The sequence below is a fragment of the Neoarius graeffei genome, chromosome 25 (genome assembly GCF_027579695.1).
Source record: "Neoarius graeffei isolate fNeoGra1 chromosome 25, fNeoGra1.pri, whole genome shotgun sequence".
NCBI lineage: Eukaryota > Metazoa > Chordata > Actinopteri > Siluriformes > Ariidae > Neoarius > Neoarius graeffei.
In genome coordinates, this window is record NC_083593.1 from 32,443,961 (window position 1) to 32,462,671 (window position 18,711).

General features: G+C 39.8%; 1 protein-coding gene across 1 annotated transcript in view; it reads left to right on the forward strand.

Annotated features, from left to right (window-relative positions):
• The window catches only part of ltn1 (listerin E3 ubiquitin protein ligase 1), a 126,368-nt gene that overhangs the window by 25,299 nt on the left and 82,358 nt on the right, over positions 1–18,711 (forward strand). Inside the window, exon 5 of the mRNA XM_060909293.1 lies at positions 18,200–18,252. Within this exon, the coding sequence (XP_060765276.1) occupies positions 18,200–18,252 (53 nt within the window). The remainder of the gene's footprint in view (positions 1–18,199; positions 18,253–18,711) is intronic.

Consider the following 18,711-nt stretch of genomic DNA (forward strand, 5'->3'; position numbering starts at 1 on the left):
GATCCTCTTCCCATCTTTACTTCTGAGAGCCGCTGCCACTCCAAGATGCTCTTTTTATACCCAGTCATGTTAATGACCTATTGCCAGTTGACCTAATGAGTTGCAATTTGGTCCTCCAGCTGTTCCTTTTTTGTACCTTTAACTTTTCCAGCCTCTTATTGCCCCTGTCCCAACTTTTTTGAGATGTGTTGCTGTCATGAAATTTCAAATGAGCCAGTATTTGGCATGAAATTTCAAAATGTCTCACTTTCGACATTTGATATGTTGTCTATGTTCTATTGTGAATACAATATCAGTTTTTGAGATTTGTAAATTATTGCATTCCGTTTTTATTTACAATTTGTACTTTGTCCCAACTTTTTTGGAATCGGGGTTGTAGCTCTGGCTGTATGTTTAGGGTCATTGTCTTGCTGGAAGGTGAATCTCCTTCCCAGTCTCAAGTCTTTTGCAGCCTCCAACAGGTTTTCTTCCAGGATTGCCCTGTATTTAGCTCCATCCATCTTCCCATCAACTCTGACCAGCTTCCCTGTCCCTGCTGAAGAAAAGCATCCCCATAGCATGATGCTGCCACCACCATGTTTCACAGTGGGGATGGTGTGTGCAGGGTGATGAGCAGTGTTAGTTTTCCGCCACACATAGCACTTTGCATTTAGGCCAAAAAGTTCAACTTTGGTCTCATCTGACCAAAGCCCCTTCTTCCACATGTTTGCTGTGTCCCCTACATGGCTTCTGGCAAACTGCAAACGGGACTTCTTATGCCTGTCTTTCTTTTTTGTAATTTTCTCTTTATTTAGCCATCAGGTCACATACAATAGAGGATATTATCCTTCCATTTCTCATTTCTTTCTTTCTTTACACAGTGGTTTCCTTTGCAAAAACTAAAATAGGTAAACAATTCAAACCCAAATAAAACCATTTCTAGTAGAGAAAACCCAAAAAATATCCATCCGTAATCGTCACAACATTGTGTGGCTGGGCCATTTTTTGAACATTTTTATATACAATAAAAACAATTAGAACATAAGGGTAAGTTTGACTGTTTTCCTTAGAAAAGAATTAAAGAAAAAGAAAAGTGACATGCATACATACATTACAGGAAGATGCCTCAAGCAAAATCTGATCTTAAACCCACTGGGTCATTCCATGCCAAATCAACAAATATCTGACAAATTTATGCTCGACCATCTCAGATTTCAATGAAATTTGGAGGGCTCAGAGATACTATTAAAAGAAGTTAATCCCCAAGATTTGAGCTTCCTATCTCCAACGGTTTCAGAGATGCAGGCATTTGAATTTTTCGATTTTGCATTTTGCTCAAAACGTACATATTTCAAAGTGCAATATAATCTTTATTATGCAAGATAGAAACCTAAAATTTTGCACAGAGACTCAATGTCTTGTACTACAAGCTTCAACTTAGAATTTCAATGGTCATTGTATATTAGATGGTGATTTTAACAAGGAAATTAAAAAGACAAATTTGCATTTTTTGCATTTTTAATTCATTCTGGAAGCTTGCCTGTGGCAGTAATGCTTAAACTAAGAATGTTATTCAAATCTACACAGAAATATCTACCAATTTCAGTTTTACCAAGTCTCCGCTATTCCTAGTTTGTCTGTAATAGGGTTTTGAAATTCGCCGATTTCTAAAACATGCCATTTTCAGTAGCAAGAAATCCAATGTGGGATAGCAGTTAGAAACTTGTAAATTTTTTTTCAGTAATCCCCAAGACCCATATTTTATATTTCCAAATTTTTGTTGTGTCTCTCAAGTATTTTTAAACTACAGGGGTTTAAAAAATCCATTTTCACCAAATTCGAATGTTTGATATTTTCGTATAACTGATATTTGAGGGTCAATAAATGCTTCAATAAGGCTCAAGTAGGTGTTTCTTCCTCAATTTTAAATAAAATTTCAATTAATGCTCAGTATTAATTACTTGTAAATTGATTTTAATCTAAGACTGTGTAACATTAGCAGTCAATGACCAGCTATTGTGTACCGGTCAACAGCCAGCCTTATCAATATCAACACAGCACAATAGGTGACCTTTGATACCAGAACAGGTGGCTCATATCTTATAGTTTTAGAGTCTGTAAACTGCATACTTGTTCAGATAACATTATATTGCTTGGATTATATTAAATACATTGTAATACAGAGCACTGAGAAAATTTACCAATGTTATTAACTGAATGTGTTTCTTTGCAAGGATTGGATATTTTGAATAGTTGACTAGGGAATTTAATTGTAGTTGCTTTCAATTTGAGATCAGTATAAATGAGTTTGTTCTTAGACATCTAGAAATGGCTGAACTTCCTCCCTGTTCTATAGGAATTGGACTAAAGAAAGATTCTGACTGCCATAAACTAACATACAACAGAAATTGTAAGTTAAATACACTCTCTCAGTATAGTTTGGAGCAAATTTCATTAATTAATAAAATTTCATTTTAGAACGTAAAGTTTCTTCTACTCGTTGCAGCTTTGCTTTGCCATATGCTGCTTTCTGTTTGTGGCTATACTTGGCAATTTTCAGTGGAGAGCAACCAATTGACACAAGGCTTTTATCAAGTGATTCATCTACCTCACCAGTGTATGTTGGATCCACATCTACACACATGCTCTCTTGTTCTGATTCTGTAGAACCTGCTGAATCTGCTTGGCTTAAATGTTCTTTCACTCTCTGTGAACATTTAGAACACAATTTTTGTCCAGGTTTAATATTTTTATTTATCAGTTTTGAAAGTGAATCTGCTGTTTCAGGAAGAATTGAACGTAATTCTGTTTTAACTTTTTTCTTGTGCCTTTCATATGGATCACAACAACTTTTCTGTAGCTCTTCATATTTCATCAGAAACAGTTTCTCATGTTGCAGACATACTGTGTCTGTGCTTGAAATGTTCTCAAGTTCAGTTCTCTGTTTAATTAATGAAATTTGCTCCAAACTATACTGAGAGAGTGTATTTAACTTACAATTTCTGTTGTATGTTAGTTTATGGCAGTCAGAATCTTTCTTTAGTCCAATTCCTATAGAACAGGGAGGAAGTTCAGCCATTTCTAGATGTCTAAGAACAAACTCATTTATACTGATCTCAAATTGAAAGCAACTACAATTAAATTCCCTAGTCAACTATTCAAAATATCCAATCCTTGCAAAGAAACACATTCAGTTAATAACATTGGTAAATTTTCTCAGTGCTCTGTATTACAATGTATTTAATATAATCCAAGCAATATAATGTTATCTGAACAAGTATGCAGTTTACAGACTCTAAAACTATAAGATATGAGCCACCTGTTCTGGTATCAAAGGTCACCTATTGTGCTGTGTTGATATTGATAAGGCTGGCTGTTGACCAGTACACAATAGCTGGTCATTGATTGCTAATGTTACACAGTCTTAGATTAAAATCAATTTACAAATAATTAATACTGAGCATTAATTGAAATTTTATTTAAAATTGAGGAAGAAACATGTCTCCTAACCTACTTGAGCCTTATTGAAGCATTTATTAACCCTCAAATATCAGTTATACGAAAATATATCAAACATTCGAATTTGGTGAAAATGGATTTTTTAAACCCCTGTAGTTTAAAAATACTTGAGAGACACAACAAAAATTTGGAAATATAAAATATGGGTCTTGGGGATTACTGAAAAAAATTTACAAGTTTCTAACTGCTATCCCACATTGGATTTCTTGCTACTGAAAATGGCATGTTTTAGAAATCGGCGAATTTCAAAACCCTATTACAGACAAACTAGGAATAGCGGAGACTTGGTAAAACTGAAATTGGTAGATATTTCTGTGTAGATTTGAATAACATTCTTAGTTTAAGCATTACTGCCACAGGCAAGCTTCCAGAATGAGTTAAAAATGCAAAAAATGCAAATTTGTCTTTTTAATTTCCTTGTTAAAATCACCATCTAATATACAATGACCATTGAAATTCTAAGTTGAAGCTTGTAGTACAAGACATTGAGTCTCTCTGTGCAAAATTTTAGGTTTCTATCTTGCATAATAAAGATTATATTGCACTTTGAAATATGTATGTTTTGAGCAAAAAACAAAAAAATCGAAAAATTCAAATGCCTGTATCTCTGAAACTATTGGTGATAGGAAGCTCAAGTTTTGGGGATTAACTTCTTTTAATAGTGTCTCTGAGTCCTCCAAATTTCATTGAAATCTGAGATGGTTGAGCATAACCTCTTGTTGATTTGGCATGGAATGACCCCACTTGTTCAACATACCCAGTCCATCTAAGTCAGATTCTAGAAAAGTCGTCAGTCTTTATTTTGAGGGAGTAAGTCAACTTTTCCATTGTGTATATATCATGAATTACATCTAGCCATTCTTCTATTGTAGGAGGGTCTGACTTTAACCATCTTCTTGATAGTTTTTTTTTACTCGCCACCAGTAGTATAAGTAACAACTTTTTGTCCCAGTAGTCCCAACAATCAAGTGAAATATTTCCTAAGTATAAAATGTCAAATCTACAAGGAATGTCTACTTCAAAAATCTTGTTCAGGTGAAAGTGGATGTCTTGCCAGTATGGTGTTATTATTGGGCAATCCCAGAAAACATGAAAGTGATTGGCCTCATTTGCCCCACAGGCCCTCCAGCAGGCAGTGCTAGATATATGTGTGCGCTGCTGTAATGGTGTTATAAAAAATCTCTAAGTTTTTCCAGCTATATTCATGCCATGTGTTTGAGCGTGTTGACGTAATGCCTGGTAATAATGCCTGGTACTAGCTTGACGTAATGCCTGGTACAATCTAGATACAACCTTCTTGCAAGTTATTGAATTATTAGCTCCCTGGAACACTTCTAAAATACCTGTCTTTTGCCCCTCTATTGCTCTAGCTGTATGTTCCTGAAAGTATTGCCTAAACTGAATGTATCTATAAAAATCTTGGGGTTGTAATCCATTCTCTTGCTGCAACAACTCAAAGCTCTTAAGTGTGTCTTTATTTACAAATGTGTGGTAAGTAGTAAGCCCCCCTTTAATCTAAGTCTTGAATCTGGAGTCCAGAATGTTAGGGGAGAAATCCGTGTCATAAGCGCCCCATCGTAATATTTTTAGAGTACGTTCCAATTCACAAAGTTTTATTATCTTCTCCCATATTTTCAATGTAGTGTTAATTCAAGGGTTGTTTTTTTTTTTCTACCATATTATTCATCAATTTATTGTCTGCCATTATAGCTGCTAAGGGGATCTGAGGAGTCATATTGCTCTCTATATCTTTCCATCTTGCTGAATATGATGGGTTGCTCCAGCACACTAAAGGTCTTAATTGGGCTGCAAAATAATATTCCCGCAAGCAGGGAAGGCCTAGACCACCATAGTCTTTGTGCAATTAAAGAGTTTTATACCTAATCCTAGGTTTTTTACCTTGCCACAGAGATCTTGATATCATTTTGTCCCATTCCATGAACTGTTTTATGGGTATGTCTACTGGGAGACACTGAAAGAGGTATAATAATCTTGGTAGTACATTAATTCTTATACACTCCACCCTTGAGTAGAGACCAAGGAAGGGAATGACGCTCCATCTCTGCATGTCAGATTTAATGTTGTTGTTTAGTGGCCCATAATTCAAAGTGGATAGTTTTGTAATATCTTTTGGGAAATTAACACCAAGGTATCTTGTATGATCTGCCTCCCATCTTAGTTGGTACTGCCCTATCAAGGATCTGGGTGGATCAAAATGAAAAGTTAGCACTTGCGTCTTCTGAACATTTACTTTGTATCCAGACAGAGCGCCATATTTTTCTAATTCGGTCATTAGTTTAGGAAATGTTAGAGTAGGCTCTGTTAAGTAGACTAAGGCCCTGTCCACACGGCAACGGATTCAGGTGACTCCGATACAATTGCTTATCGTTTAGGCCTGGCGTCCACACGGCACCGGCGTTTTGGGTGCCCAAAACGCAATCTTTTTGAGAACGGGTTCCAGAGTGCAAAGATCTGGCAACGTTGCCGTTGTGAAGTCGTCTGGATGAGTAGAACGGATTTGTTTACGATGACGTCACAACCACATGACTGTGAGTGCTTCACGCTGGATAGAAGTGTAACGAATATCACCAGGAAAAAGCCTTACAGAGCACTAGTGAGAGTGAAACACGAGCTTGGATATTATTATTATTATTATTATTATTATTATTATTATGTTCAGTGTTAGTTCACAGTAGTAATGCAAGAAGCAGAATAGTGAAGCAAAAACATGCAATTGTACAAACACTGCAGCTCTACAGCAAAATATTCATTTATGAAATGGTCTGATTCTTAACACCAGTAGTGCCAATGATCTTCTCATTGCGATGCGAGTTGTCAACAAATCCTATAACTTGGTTCATGAAACGCGCTTACAAAATATTTTCACTGTGAATATTTATTGTGTAATGGTGCAATCCCGCCAGCAAAAATAGGGAAAAAAAGGAGCGATCTCACCTCTTCAGATGTTGATTTAAGTCCTACAATACATTCCTCAAAAAGGGCGTAGAGGAGCAAATTAATCCAATTTATTCCGGACCATTAAAGACACCGCCTTCCGCGTAGAATCATACGTCATCCTCGCTGCCATATTGGAGAGGTCAAAGCGGAGAATAAAGATTCATGTGCTGCCTTTAACTGTACCAACAGGTTTACCGTCCAAACGAGATCACATGGGATTACCTTTCACAGGTGAGAAACAAATTAATCCATCAACGTGTAGCATTCAATTTATTCCGGACCATTAAAGACGCCGCCTTCCGCGTAGAATCATACATCATCCTTGCTGCCATATTGGATAGGTCAAAGCGGAGAATAAAGATTAGCTGCGTTTAACTGTACCAACAGGTTTGCCGTCCAAACGAGATCACATGGGATTACCTTTCACAGGTGAGACTGGAAAAATACTTTTCATTGTATTTGGTCATTATAATGTAATTTTACAAACAGATTTTCCTGACTTTGTGGCTAATATGAAGTCTCGCGCATTATGCGCATGCGTCCTTACTACTTCTATTGTTCTGGTGTCTCCGAAGGGACCGTCTTACAGCGCCCCTAGAGGTGTGGCATGTGTATTGCATCGTTTTCAGCAAGCGTTGCGTTGCCATATGGACCTGATATTTTACTGATTGTTGCCCATTTGGACGCGATATATTTTTAAATAACATCTCGTTGCCGTTGTCGTGTGGATGTAGCCTAAGATATCATCGGCAAAAAGCGCTAGTTTATGTTCCTCGTTGTGTATAGTTATCCCTTTAATGTCACTATTCTGTCGAATCCACTGACTCAAGGGTTCGATAAATAACGCAAAAAGCAGGGGGGAGGCTGGACACCCCTGTCTTGTTCCTTGTTCCAGGGTGAATGCCTTTGAAAGAGCTCCATTGACCTTAATCCTAGCAATAGGGCTGTCATATAGGGCTTGGAATGTGTCAATAATTGATTTATGGAAGCCAAATTTTGTTAAAACTTTGTACAAGAAGGACCACCTAACAGAGTCAAACGCCTTCTCCGCGTCCAGACTTACCAGCATTGCCTCTTTGTCTTTTTGTATGATGTGGTTAATAATGTGAAGTGTTCTTCTCAAGTTGTCCTGAGTTTGCCTTTGCCTTATGAAGCCAGTCTGGTCCGTATGAATTAGGGAAGGTAAAATCTTATCTATTCTATGTGCAGTGTTGTGCATGAACGCGTTCAAAAGAACGCGTTCACTGAACACGCTCGTTTTTCCATGAACTTTGAACTGAACGCAACAACTTTGTAATGAAAGAACTTGAACGTGAACTCGTTCAAATTATGGGACATGAACGACAAACATGAAACCTGATGAATCGAGTGGCACGTCTACTTGCAAGATATTTTACGTTCTACTACTTCACTGTCAGTCTGATGTTGTTGTCACTCACTGCCCTGAGGTGCCGCGTGTGTGCAATGCATCATGGATAACGTAGTGTGAAGCCGGAGATAGTGGATGGCTCTATGATTTGGCTCCATACTACGTTACCCATGATGCAGCAGAGCAGAGTAGGCGTAACCCAGCGTTCCCTAGCTACAGGCAGCAGACAGCGCGCACACCACAGCCGGCGCACACTCACAGCAACATGGCCAGTGAAAGTTCAAGTAGCGGCACGGAGAACACAGATGAGTACAATGCCAAATAATTTTAGAAATTTGATTGTTGTGTGCATACACAGATGTGTACTGAAGAATGAGGCTATCTGAAGTTTTCCTGTTTTGTATTTTGAGAAATAAAAAGCCCTTGAGCATGCATCCCTCTGTCTGATCAATATGGTTGATATGGTCAATGCTGTTGATATGGATCTTAAAATAGCACTCCTTCAGTGTGTATACATATTGGCAGTCATCTTTTTAGAAACACACACATTTATGAGGAAGTCTAGTTGTCGTTTATTAGAAGTTACTGTTAGTTGAAACTGAAAGCATTTGTTTGAAGTCACGTGTAACGTTTTGGTAGCAGTGGTTGAGTCAGTGAAGAAATCAAAATATTTTGTCCTTTTTTCCATATATAGTATGTACAATAACTTCCATTTTGTGTGATAGAATATAATATCTATAATATGTGAGTAGTTTTGAGCTAGAATGTAGCATATGATTTTAGTCTTTATTTTCATATCCCGCCTAAAAGTAAAATGAACTGAACTTTGAACTAGTTCAGAATTAAAACTGTGAACTATGAACGTGAACAGTTCACTTTTAACATGTTTGAACTGAACTTGAACTAGTTCAAAAAAAGTGTGAACTTGCACGACACTGTCTATGTGCCAGTATGGATGTAAATAGTTTGTAATCTACGTTTAATACGCTAATAGGGCGAAAATTACCACACTCCAACGTATCTTTCCCTTCCTTGGGGATCAATGAAATTGTTGCCTCTTTCCAAGAGGGTGGAATTTTGTTTTCTCTTAAGACCCAGTTGAAGGTATCCAGTAATATAGGAACTAATTTCTCTTTCAAAGCTTTATACCAGGGGTGCCAGGGTGAAATTGGTAAAGGGGCCAGATTTTTTTCAAGTGGGACCTTGGGGGCCGAATTACACTTTTGGCCTGAAAAGACCAGACACTTACTCAACAAAAGGACATTATTTTATATGATTTTTGAAGGCCTATATGCCCAAAAGGAATTGTAAAGCTATAGCCTCAAAATGAGGCGCACAATAACATGGCAGACAAAAGCAATTTACCCTCTGAAAATGTAACAGTCTAAGCATGCAAGTAGCCTACATTTATAAAAAAAATGCTACAGAAATGGACTAAGACACAAATAACACAAGTGTAAACTGTAAATGACTTGGATCAGATTTATTGATCTTGCACATCAAAAACATGTCAATGCATAGGCCTAATTAGGCCAATTAAAACGATTGGCAAGTAGGCCTAAACGAGTCAAAAGAAAGAAGTGCCAGGGTAAATAATTCCACCAATAGGTCAAGTGACTAAATATCCAGTAGCATTAGTTTAAAAGAGCCAAATATGACTGAACATACCAATAAAAACAAACTACAGATGGCACATTAACTTTGCTGGTCAAGTCCCACATATATTTCCACACACCCATCCTGTTTATTCCCCCTCAAGCACACAGCACAAGGTTACATGGGGGAGAAATACCAGCTACATTTTACATGTGGAAGCCAGAAGTCTTTTACTTTTTACCAGCTTGTCGACATTGGGGGACAGACTCTGGGCAGTTGCTATTTTCATGACATCGTTGAGATGTCCATGGGTCAGACGACTACGCAGTTTCGATTTATTAATATTCATTACTGAAAATGCCTGTTCACATAAATATGTTGTCCCGAACATACAGAGTATTTTACCGGCAAAGGCCGTGATAATTGGGTACTCTGGTGGCAATGACTGATAGAAAGATTGGATTCCAACAGATGCGTATTTATCCTTGATGAATGCACCCTCCGAAAATGGCTTGGACACTTTTGCGATCTCCCACGCGATGATGTAGCTCGCCTTCACTGCCCCTAACATGAAATAAAATGTACAACAAAGATATTGAGACACCCCTCTTTGAAAACAGCCGCATTTAACATTAAAGGAGAACTGAAGATGATGTATGATATTAAAACGAACCTTCATGTGTCTCTCGAGACTTTGAGAAAGCTGCTTGCTGTTTTTGAAGGTTTGAGGCAAGCTCATTTAGCTTTTCAGTCCTGCGTTGCCCGGTGAATTGGCTGTATTTGTCGGCGTGGGTCTCGTAATGTCTTTTGACATTGTATTCCTTCGGTACAGCCACTTGTTGCGAACAAATCAGACAAACAGGTTTTCCCCCTACTTCCCAGAAAAAGTATTTCTCTCTCCATTTTTCCTGAAAGAAAACAACTACGAGCAACAAAGCCTACTCTACATTAAATCTGGGTCATTGCACCTGCGCGTGCTGCAGAGAGCAGCTAAAAACGAACCGATGGATTACACGAAAATGGAAAAGGGAATCAAATTGAAACATTAGATTTAAAATCATTACGAAAAAACCCCCACAACATTCGATTTTTATTAATTTATTATTATTAAAAAAAAAAGTCTCATGAACCACCGGGCCGGATGTGATGACCAATCGGGCCGTTACCATGGCACCCCAGCTTTATACCATTCCCCTGTAAAGCCGTCTGGACCTGGTGACTTGTTTGTCTTTAACCTAGAGATGGCTGCATTTATTTCATCAGTTGTGATTGCTGCTGCTAATTAGGATGCAGTGCTGCAGCACAGCAACCTATGGGCTCCCCTAGGGGAGCCCATAGGTTGCAGTGCAAAGCACTGCAACTATTGTTCTTCTACGTATTTCTTCTTCTTCTTCTTCCGTATTCTTCTTATTCCTACGCAAATTTCGATTTCGATTAACTCAAAAACCGTACGTCGCACACAGACAAACAATATATCAAAACGTGCGGCTCGATCGGACTCGCTATGCTATTACTTTTCTCTACAGAATACGATTTTTTCGCGACGTAGTCGCGAAAAAATCGCCCAAAAAAACCCCATTCATTTCTATGGAATTAATTGAAAAAAAAGCACTTTTTCAAACATCCGCTGCTCTGGCATGCTTTCACCTAGAGACGTGATTCAAACTCTAAAATGTAGGAAAACTTCTCCTCTGTGGATCTGGCATTCAACTTTTCTGCTGGGTTCTACACTTTCGGATCAGTCCCGGCTCAAACGCCATGTGGGTTCCGGGAGAAAATCCGGCTTTTGAATGGGTGTCTATTGCGTTACACGCCAGTGAGGGTCGTTAAGCTTAGAGTGCAGACAGTTTGAAAAAAAAGCTCAAACTTTCTCGCTTAAACTGTGTTTTCAGCCACAAATTTCACTCTACAGACATGATTTTCTCAAAAGTAGTAGGAAAACTTGTCCTGATTCACACAATGTGTCTACCTAAACGATAGGATTTACGGTTTTTGAATGACAAGCCTCAAAGTGAGGAGAGCACAGGTGAGTGGCCTCATTGACTCCCATTATAAACGTTGCTGAAAAGTCACTCGTTTTTAACTCCCTGTAGCGTCCTCATTTTTAACAATACAGACAAAAAAATTACATCAGTCTATTCAGGAGACCCTTCTAGCGCTCACTGTGAAAGAATTTTGTGAATAGCTGCTTCCGTTGTCGAGTTATTTGTCATTGTTCGAGGTCTGGTCCGTAGTAAAACACAGCACAATATTCAAGACCTTGTGTGTCTTAGCTCATTGACACACATTATAAACGTGAGTGAAAAGTCACTCGTTTTTAAATCGCTCTAGTGTCGTTATTTTAAAGAGTACAAACAAAAAAATACATTTTATTCAGGAGACCCTTCTAGCGCTAACTGTGAAAGAATTTTGTGAATAGCTGCTTCCATTGTCGAGTTATTTGTCATTGTTCGAGGTCTGGTCCGTAGTAAAACACAGCACAATATTCAAGACCTTGTGTGTCTTAGCTCATTGACACACATTATAAACGTGAGTGAAAAGTCACTCGTTTTTAAATCGCTCTAGTGTCGTTATTTTAAAGAGTACAAACAAAAAAATACATCATTTTATTCAGGAGACCCTTCTAGCGCTCAGTGTGAAAGAATTTTGTGAATAGCTGCTTCCCTTGTCGAGTTATTTGTCATTGTTCGAGGTCTGGTCCGTAGTAAAACACAGCACAATATTCAAGACCTTGTGTGTCTTAGCTCATTGACACACATTATAAACGTGAGTGAAAAGTCACTCGTTTTTAAATCGCTCTAGTGTCGTTATTTTAAAGAGTACAAACAAAAAAATACATCATTTTATTCAGGAGACCCTTCTAGCGCTCAGTGTGAAAGAATTTTGTGAATAGCTGCTTCCGTTGTCGAGTTATTTGTCATTGTTCGAGGTCTGGTCCGTAGTAAAACACAGCACAATATTCAAGACCTTGTGTGTCTTAGCTCATTGACACACATTATAAACGTGAGTGAAAAGTCACTCGTTTTTAAATCGCTCTAGTGTCGTTATTTTAAGGAGTACAAACAAAAAAATACATCATTTTATTCAGGAGACCCTTCTAGCGCTCAGTGTGAAAGAATTTTGTGAATAGCTGCTTCCGTTGTCGAGTTATTTGTCATTGTTCGAGGCCTGGTCCTTCATAAAAAAAACAGTAGAAAACTCCAGCCCTTGTGTGTCTTAGCCTCACCTTAGCCGCCCACTTTATTAGGAACACTTCTGTTCGTACATACAAACTACAAACACTCTTCTTAGAGTTTAGAGTTTATTTTATTTTTAAAAGGGACAGTGCACAAATTAAACATTATCCTTGTGGTAAGGACAGATGTCTGTCCCAGGTTATAGCAGTACATGCTAATTTCCGCCTGTAGTCACTTTGGTTATACTCTTGAATAGCTCTTCTTCATGATGGCTGCTGTCTCGAGCACACACACAATCATTGCATTGAAACATCATTGCGGGTCACACATTCACGGCCAGCGAACATGCGTGACCGAATTGCTTCGCGCACTGCATCCTCTCACAATTTCCCCCGGGGAATTGTCCGGTCTAGTTGTTCATTTTATTCTGCAGAGATAGAGGGTAGATCAAGCGAGGCCAAGAATGTATCAATATGAGAAGTATTGTCAATATGTTGCTGGGAATAAAGTGTTTTGTAGAACTTTTCAAAACTCTGCTGGATTTTTTCTAATGTGTGTTCAATTTCCCCAGATTCTGGATTTCGAATCTTAGAAATGGTGTTATCCGCTTGCTGTTTTTTTCAATTTGTATGCCAAGAGTTTCATTGCCTTCCCTCCAACCTTATAATAACGTTGTTTTAAAAATAGAAACTTCTTTTGTATTTCCTGTGTGCTCATTTCCTCTATCTCCATCTTTATCTCTTTCATTTTTTGTTTATCCCCTTCATCTACGGCGGTACTGTGAGCCCTTTGTAAATGTTTTAATTTAGTCTCCAGGTCTTGCAGTTTTTGTCGTCTTATTTTTTGTATGAAAGAGGTGGTAGCGATGATTTTCCCCCTCATAACAGCTTTAAGTGAATCCCAGAGGATACCAGGTGTCACCTCCCCATTATCATTTATATCCATGAATGCGTCAATTTCTGCTAGTAAACACTTCTTAGTATCTGGATTGGCCAATATATTTGAATTTAGTCTCCATAATGTAGATCTTTGTTCCCTGTTCAATGACGTATATAAATAAATATGGGGCTATGATCTGAGAGAGTAATTGGGCCTATGTCACACCTCTCAATTTTGTGTAGATCTCTACTGCAAATAAAAAAGTAATCTATCCTGGTGTATATTGTATGTGGTACAGAAAAATAAGTATAGTCTCGGGTGGTAGGATGCAATTCTCTCCATATAGCTACAGTACCTAATTCTTTCAAGTCAATCACTCTTCTACTTATAGGTTTTGTCTCAGACTTACCATTTGAGGTGGGGTTTACATTAGACCGTATCAGCGGATCATCAGATTAACGTTTTTAAAACGATTAGCGTGCACACAGCAACGCCAATACACGATTTGCGTGCACCCAGCAACGCCAATACACGGATACGCTCGGCTCCGCAGGCATCCTGCGCTCCAAATCACTCCGCCCTGAACAGCGAGTGCCCTCTGGAGGGTGCGCACTCCGGCCCTGCGCAGCTCACAGAGCGCGCGAGTGAAGTGCACGAGCAGTGATTCGGGACTGAGCCACTGTGTGTGAGATCCTAGTGCATGTCAGGCATGCGCGTCACTTGCCACTTGCAAGTGGAAGGATGGCAAGCCTAAAGACAATCATAACTACACAATGGGCAGTATTTGCATCAGTATTTGCAGTATTTTCATACTTTTATACTCTTTAATGAAAGGTGATACAAGGCGGAAGTCCGCGCCGTTTTTCAGCAGTCGCGTCACATGACCAACGCCAGCGAATCAGGAAGGTGGATGTCACAGTGACGTTGTCCAATGACAACGCCAGCTAGAGCTCAGCACAGCGTATCCGCGTATTCTCAATGTTTACACAGCACCGGACCAGACACGATCTGGATTGAATACGTGAACCCTGGCGGAGAAAACGAGACAGATACGGTCTAATGTAAACTTGGCCTGAAACATCTAGTGTTGGGTGTATGTTAAAGTCGCCCCCACAAATGACAACCCCTTGTGCTTTTGTTGTCATCAAGTCAAACATTTTCCTATAAAACATCCATCCACTGCCTGGAGGTGCATAAACGTTAAGTAAAGTTACCATAGTCCCTTCTATTTTGCCTGTAATCATCACATACCTGCCTCCCGTATCAGTGAGTTCTGATATGTGCTCATAATTCACGCCTCTTGCTATCAGAATAGCTACTCCTCTTTTATGCCCAGATCTATCAGATGATGCAAATACATATTTAATGCCAATCCTGTTAAGTTTGGCATGTTCAATGGTGTTGAGGTGGGTTTCTTGAAGATAGGCTACTTGAACCTTATCTCTTTTTAAGTTGTGCTAAAATTTTCCCTCTTTTGACTGGGTTATTTAAACCGTTAACATTATATGTGGCTAATCTTATGTTCTGCATTAAGGCTTATATCCTTGGGCATGTCCTGCATTTTAGTGAAAAATGACCCCTGTACAGTATAGAACGACTGTAAACAAACATATTGTGAACATTGAACAAGATAAGAAAAGATAAACATAAAATGGTCTTCCAAGATATGAGTCTTACTTAAGACCCTCCACCAGATGGAAGCAGGTGGATTTGGGGGATAGCCTCCCTCTTGGTAAGTGGGAGGGCCCTCACAGGTGTCCACATAAAGTTCCATGTCCATTTGTTTTCCCGAGTATTAGAAATATAACTTTACGGCTAGGTTTAGCGCCACGTTATGCTCTGTTATGAGCTAAATAGTCACACAAGCAAAACTCACCATTCCTAAGTGGGGATTGAGTCCGTTTTTACATCAAGTTACTAACCGCTGTCTGCGCTTTGGGGTGGTACATCTCTTTGGAAGCCCTGCAGTCGCTCTTTATAGTTTGGGGTTCCAGAACCGGTGCTTTCCACTCGTCGTCAGGCTCGTCCGCTTCTCTGCCAGCTTAATTTCCTAAGGCGCTCCATCATTGTCTCAGGTTGATTGACCGCGGCGATGTCGAAACCTCTTTCAGCCAAATCTCCCATTGCCTCTTCAACCGTGTTGTAGATCTTTTCTCCTTCCTGGTATTGCACTTGAAGCCGGGCAGGGAACAATGTTTGAAACTTGATGTTTCGATCCCTGGGAACCTTCCGAACCTCTGCATATTCTTTTCGTTGTTGTAGAATACGTGGTGAGTAATCATTGTCTACGTTAATTCGGGTTGTGCCCAACATCAAACCCTTTTTTTGCCACGCTTTCCTGAGCACTATCTACTTGGTTCGGAAGCTAGCGAATTTGACAACGATTGATCTTGGTTGTGCATTTGGTGGGGGCCGAACTCCTAGTGAGCGATGGGCTCTCTCAGTGTTCAGGGCCGTATCAGCAACGTCAAGATTATCCCTTATCAGCTGCTCCACGAACACAATCACTGACAGACTGTCCCTTTCAGCCCCCTCCGGAATCCCATATAAGCGAATGTTTTCGCGTCGTGATCGACTCTCCTGCTCGGTTAGCCTTGCCTCCATCTGAGCATGAAGTTTTAGCATTTCAGACACAATGTCCTCGACATTTTGTATTCTTTCTTCTGCCTTTTCGATTCGGCCCTCAGCCTCTTCCAATTTGGTGTTCTCATTCTCATTATCTCTAGCTGCTTTATCCTTCTACAGGGTCGCAGGCAAGCTGGAGCCTATCCCAGCTGACTACGGGCGAAAGGCGGGGTACACCCTGGACAAGTCGCCAGGTCATCACAGGGCTGACACACAGACACAGACAACCATTCACACTCACATTCACACCTACGCTCAATTTAGAGCCACCAGTTAACCTAATCTGCATGTCTTTGGACTGTGGGGGAAACCGGAGCACCCGGAGGAAACCCACGCGGACACGGGGAGAACATGCAAACTCCGCACAGAAAGGCCCTCGCCGGCCATGGGGCTCGAACCCAGGACCTTCTTGCTGTGAGGCGACAGTGCTAACCACTACACCACCGTGCCGCCCCAATTTGGTGTTGGTTTTTGTTATTTCCCCTTTGATTTCTTCCATTTGTGATTTATTGTCCTGTCGAAATTCTCTTAATTTTCAGATGCAAATTAGCCGTAGATTCCCCGACAGGATTAGCATCGTCATTTCGAGTCCCTGTTTGCTTTTGTGCTTTAAGTTCTTTGCTGTCTTTTTTAACCTTAGCTGCCATCGTTGCCCTCTCATAGATTTTTCCTACTTTGGTGTTTGATATGTGATGATTTAGGGCTAAAATTATAACTTACTCGGGAGCAACTTCTTTATGCTGCCATCCGTGTCATGGCCGGAAGCGGAACTTATGCCTGTCTTTCAACAAGGGCTTTCTTCTTGCCACTCTTCCAAAAAGGCCAGATTTGTGGAGTGCACGACTTATAGTTGTCCTGTGCACAGATTCTCCCACCTGAGCTGTGGATTTCTGCAGCTCCTCCAGAGTGATCATGGGCCTCTTGGCTGCTTCTCTGACCAGTGCTCTCCTTGCTCGCTCTGTCAGTTTAGGTGGACGGCCATGTCTTGGTAGGTTTGCAGTTGTGCCATACTTTTTCCATTTTTGAATGATGGATTGAACAGTGCTTCTTGAGATGTTCAAAGCTTGGGATATTTTTTTTATAACCTAACCCTGCTTTAAACTTCTCCAGAACTTTATCCCTGACCTGTCTGGTGAGTTCGTTGGTCTTCATGATGCTGTTTGTTCTTCAGTATTCTCTAACAAACCACTGAGGCCTTCACAGAACAAGTGTATTTATGCTGAGAGTAAATTACACACAGTAGGACTCTATTAAATAATTAGATGACTTCTGAAGGCAATCGATTGCACTGGATTGTATTTAGAGGTATCAGAGTACAGGGGGCTGAATACTAATGCACACCACATTTTTCAGATTTTTATTTGTTTAAAATTTTGAAGACCATTTATCATTTTCGTTTCACTTCACAATTATGTGCTACTCTGTGTTGGTCTATCACATAAAATCTCAGTAAAAAACTTTTAAGTTTGTGGTTGTAAGGTGGAAAAATGTGAAAAAGTTCAAGGGGTATGAGTACTTTTTCAAGGCACTGTATGTTCGAGGGAATGGCCTAATCTTAAGCAGTGCCGTTCTATTGGAATGGCTCTGGTTGGTTGTCTGGTTGGAGTCTCATCGCATCGCTCCTGTGGAGGACGGCCCCATGAGGACAGTTGAAAGGAACACCTGGAGGACGCTCTGGACACTTACAGTAATGCTTTTATGGCTGAGGACGACAGTTGACTTGCTAACTTTAGGACTTCAGTTTTCATGAACAGTTTTGCACTCAAGTTTCCATCAATGAAGAGTTTATAACATCAACGAAACTGACTTCATGTTAAAACTGTTAATGTTATAGTCATGTTGTCTGTTGTTGCCCAAATGAGGATGGGTTCCCTTTTGAGTCTGGTTCCTCTCGAGGTTTCTTCATGTCGTCTGAGGGAGTTTTTCCTTGCCACCGTCGCCACAGGCTTGCTCATTGGGGATAGATTAGGGATAAAATTAGCTCGTGTTTTAAGTCGTTCAAATTCTGTAAAGCTGCTTTGCGACAATGTTTATTGTTAAAAGCGCTATAGAAATATACTTGACTATTACACATGCTTCTCTATTTTGTTTCCCTTAGGTGCTCCAAGACAATCTGCTCAAGGAAACAGCCGACACACTTAGTGACCCGCAGTAAGTGTAAACAAGTCATTTGTAAAGTCTTTTCCCACAGAATATTGTCTTACAATGTACTGTTTTTAGTAATGCTAAACTATACTAAGTAACTTTAAAAACGCACAATGGAATTCAACACGATATCACTTTAGATCCATGCATATATTTGAAATTTATGATATTGTATGTAATGCACACACATCTTGAAACATCGATAAAGGACATTTATTGTCAAACGCAAGAATTAATTCACAATAAAAAAATTCAAAGTGACAGTCGGTCCATGTTCGGACCGTCATGCTGGAGATTCTGGGTCTGTGTCGTCCAGGGGTCTCAGCAGCAGTGACTGAGGGTGTCAGGAATCTGTCACGGAGGTGAGCTAGCCTGATGTGCTGATCCTGAACTGGCGTCGTGACTCAAGGCTGACCAGGGCGTGGATGATCCCTGGTGCTCCCTGTCTGTCTGTAACGCTGACTC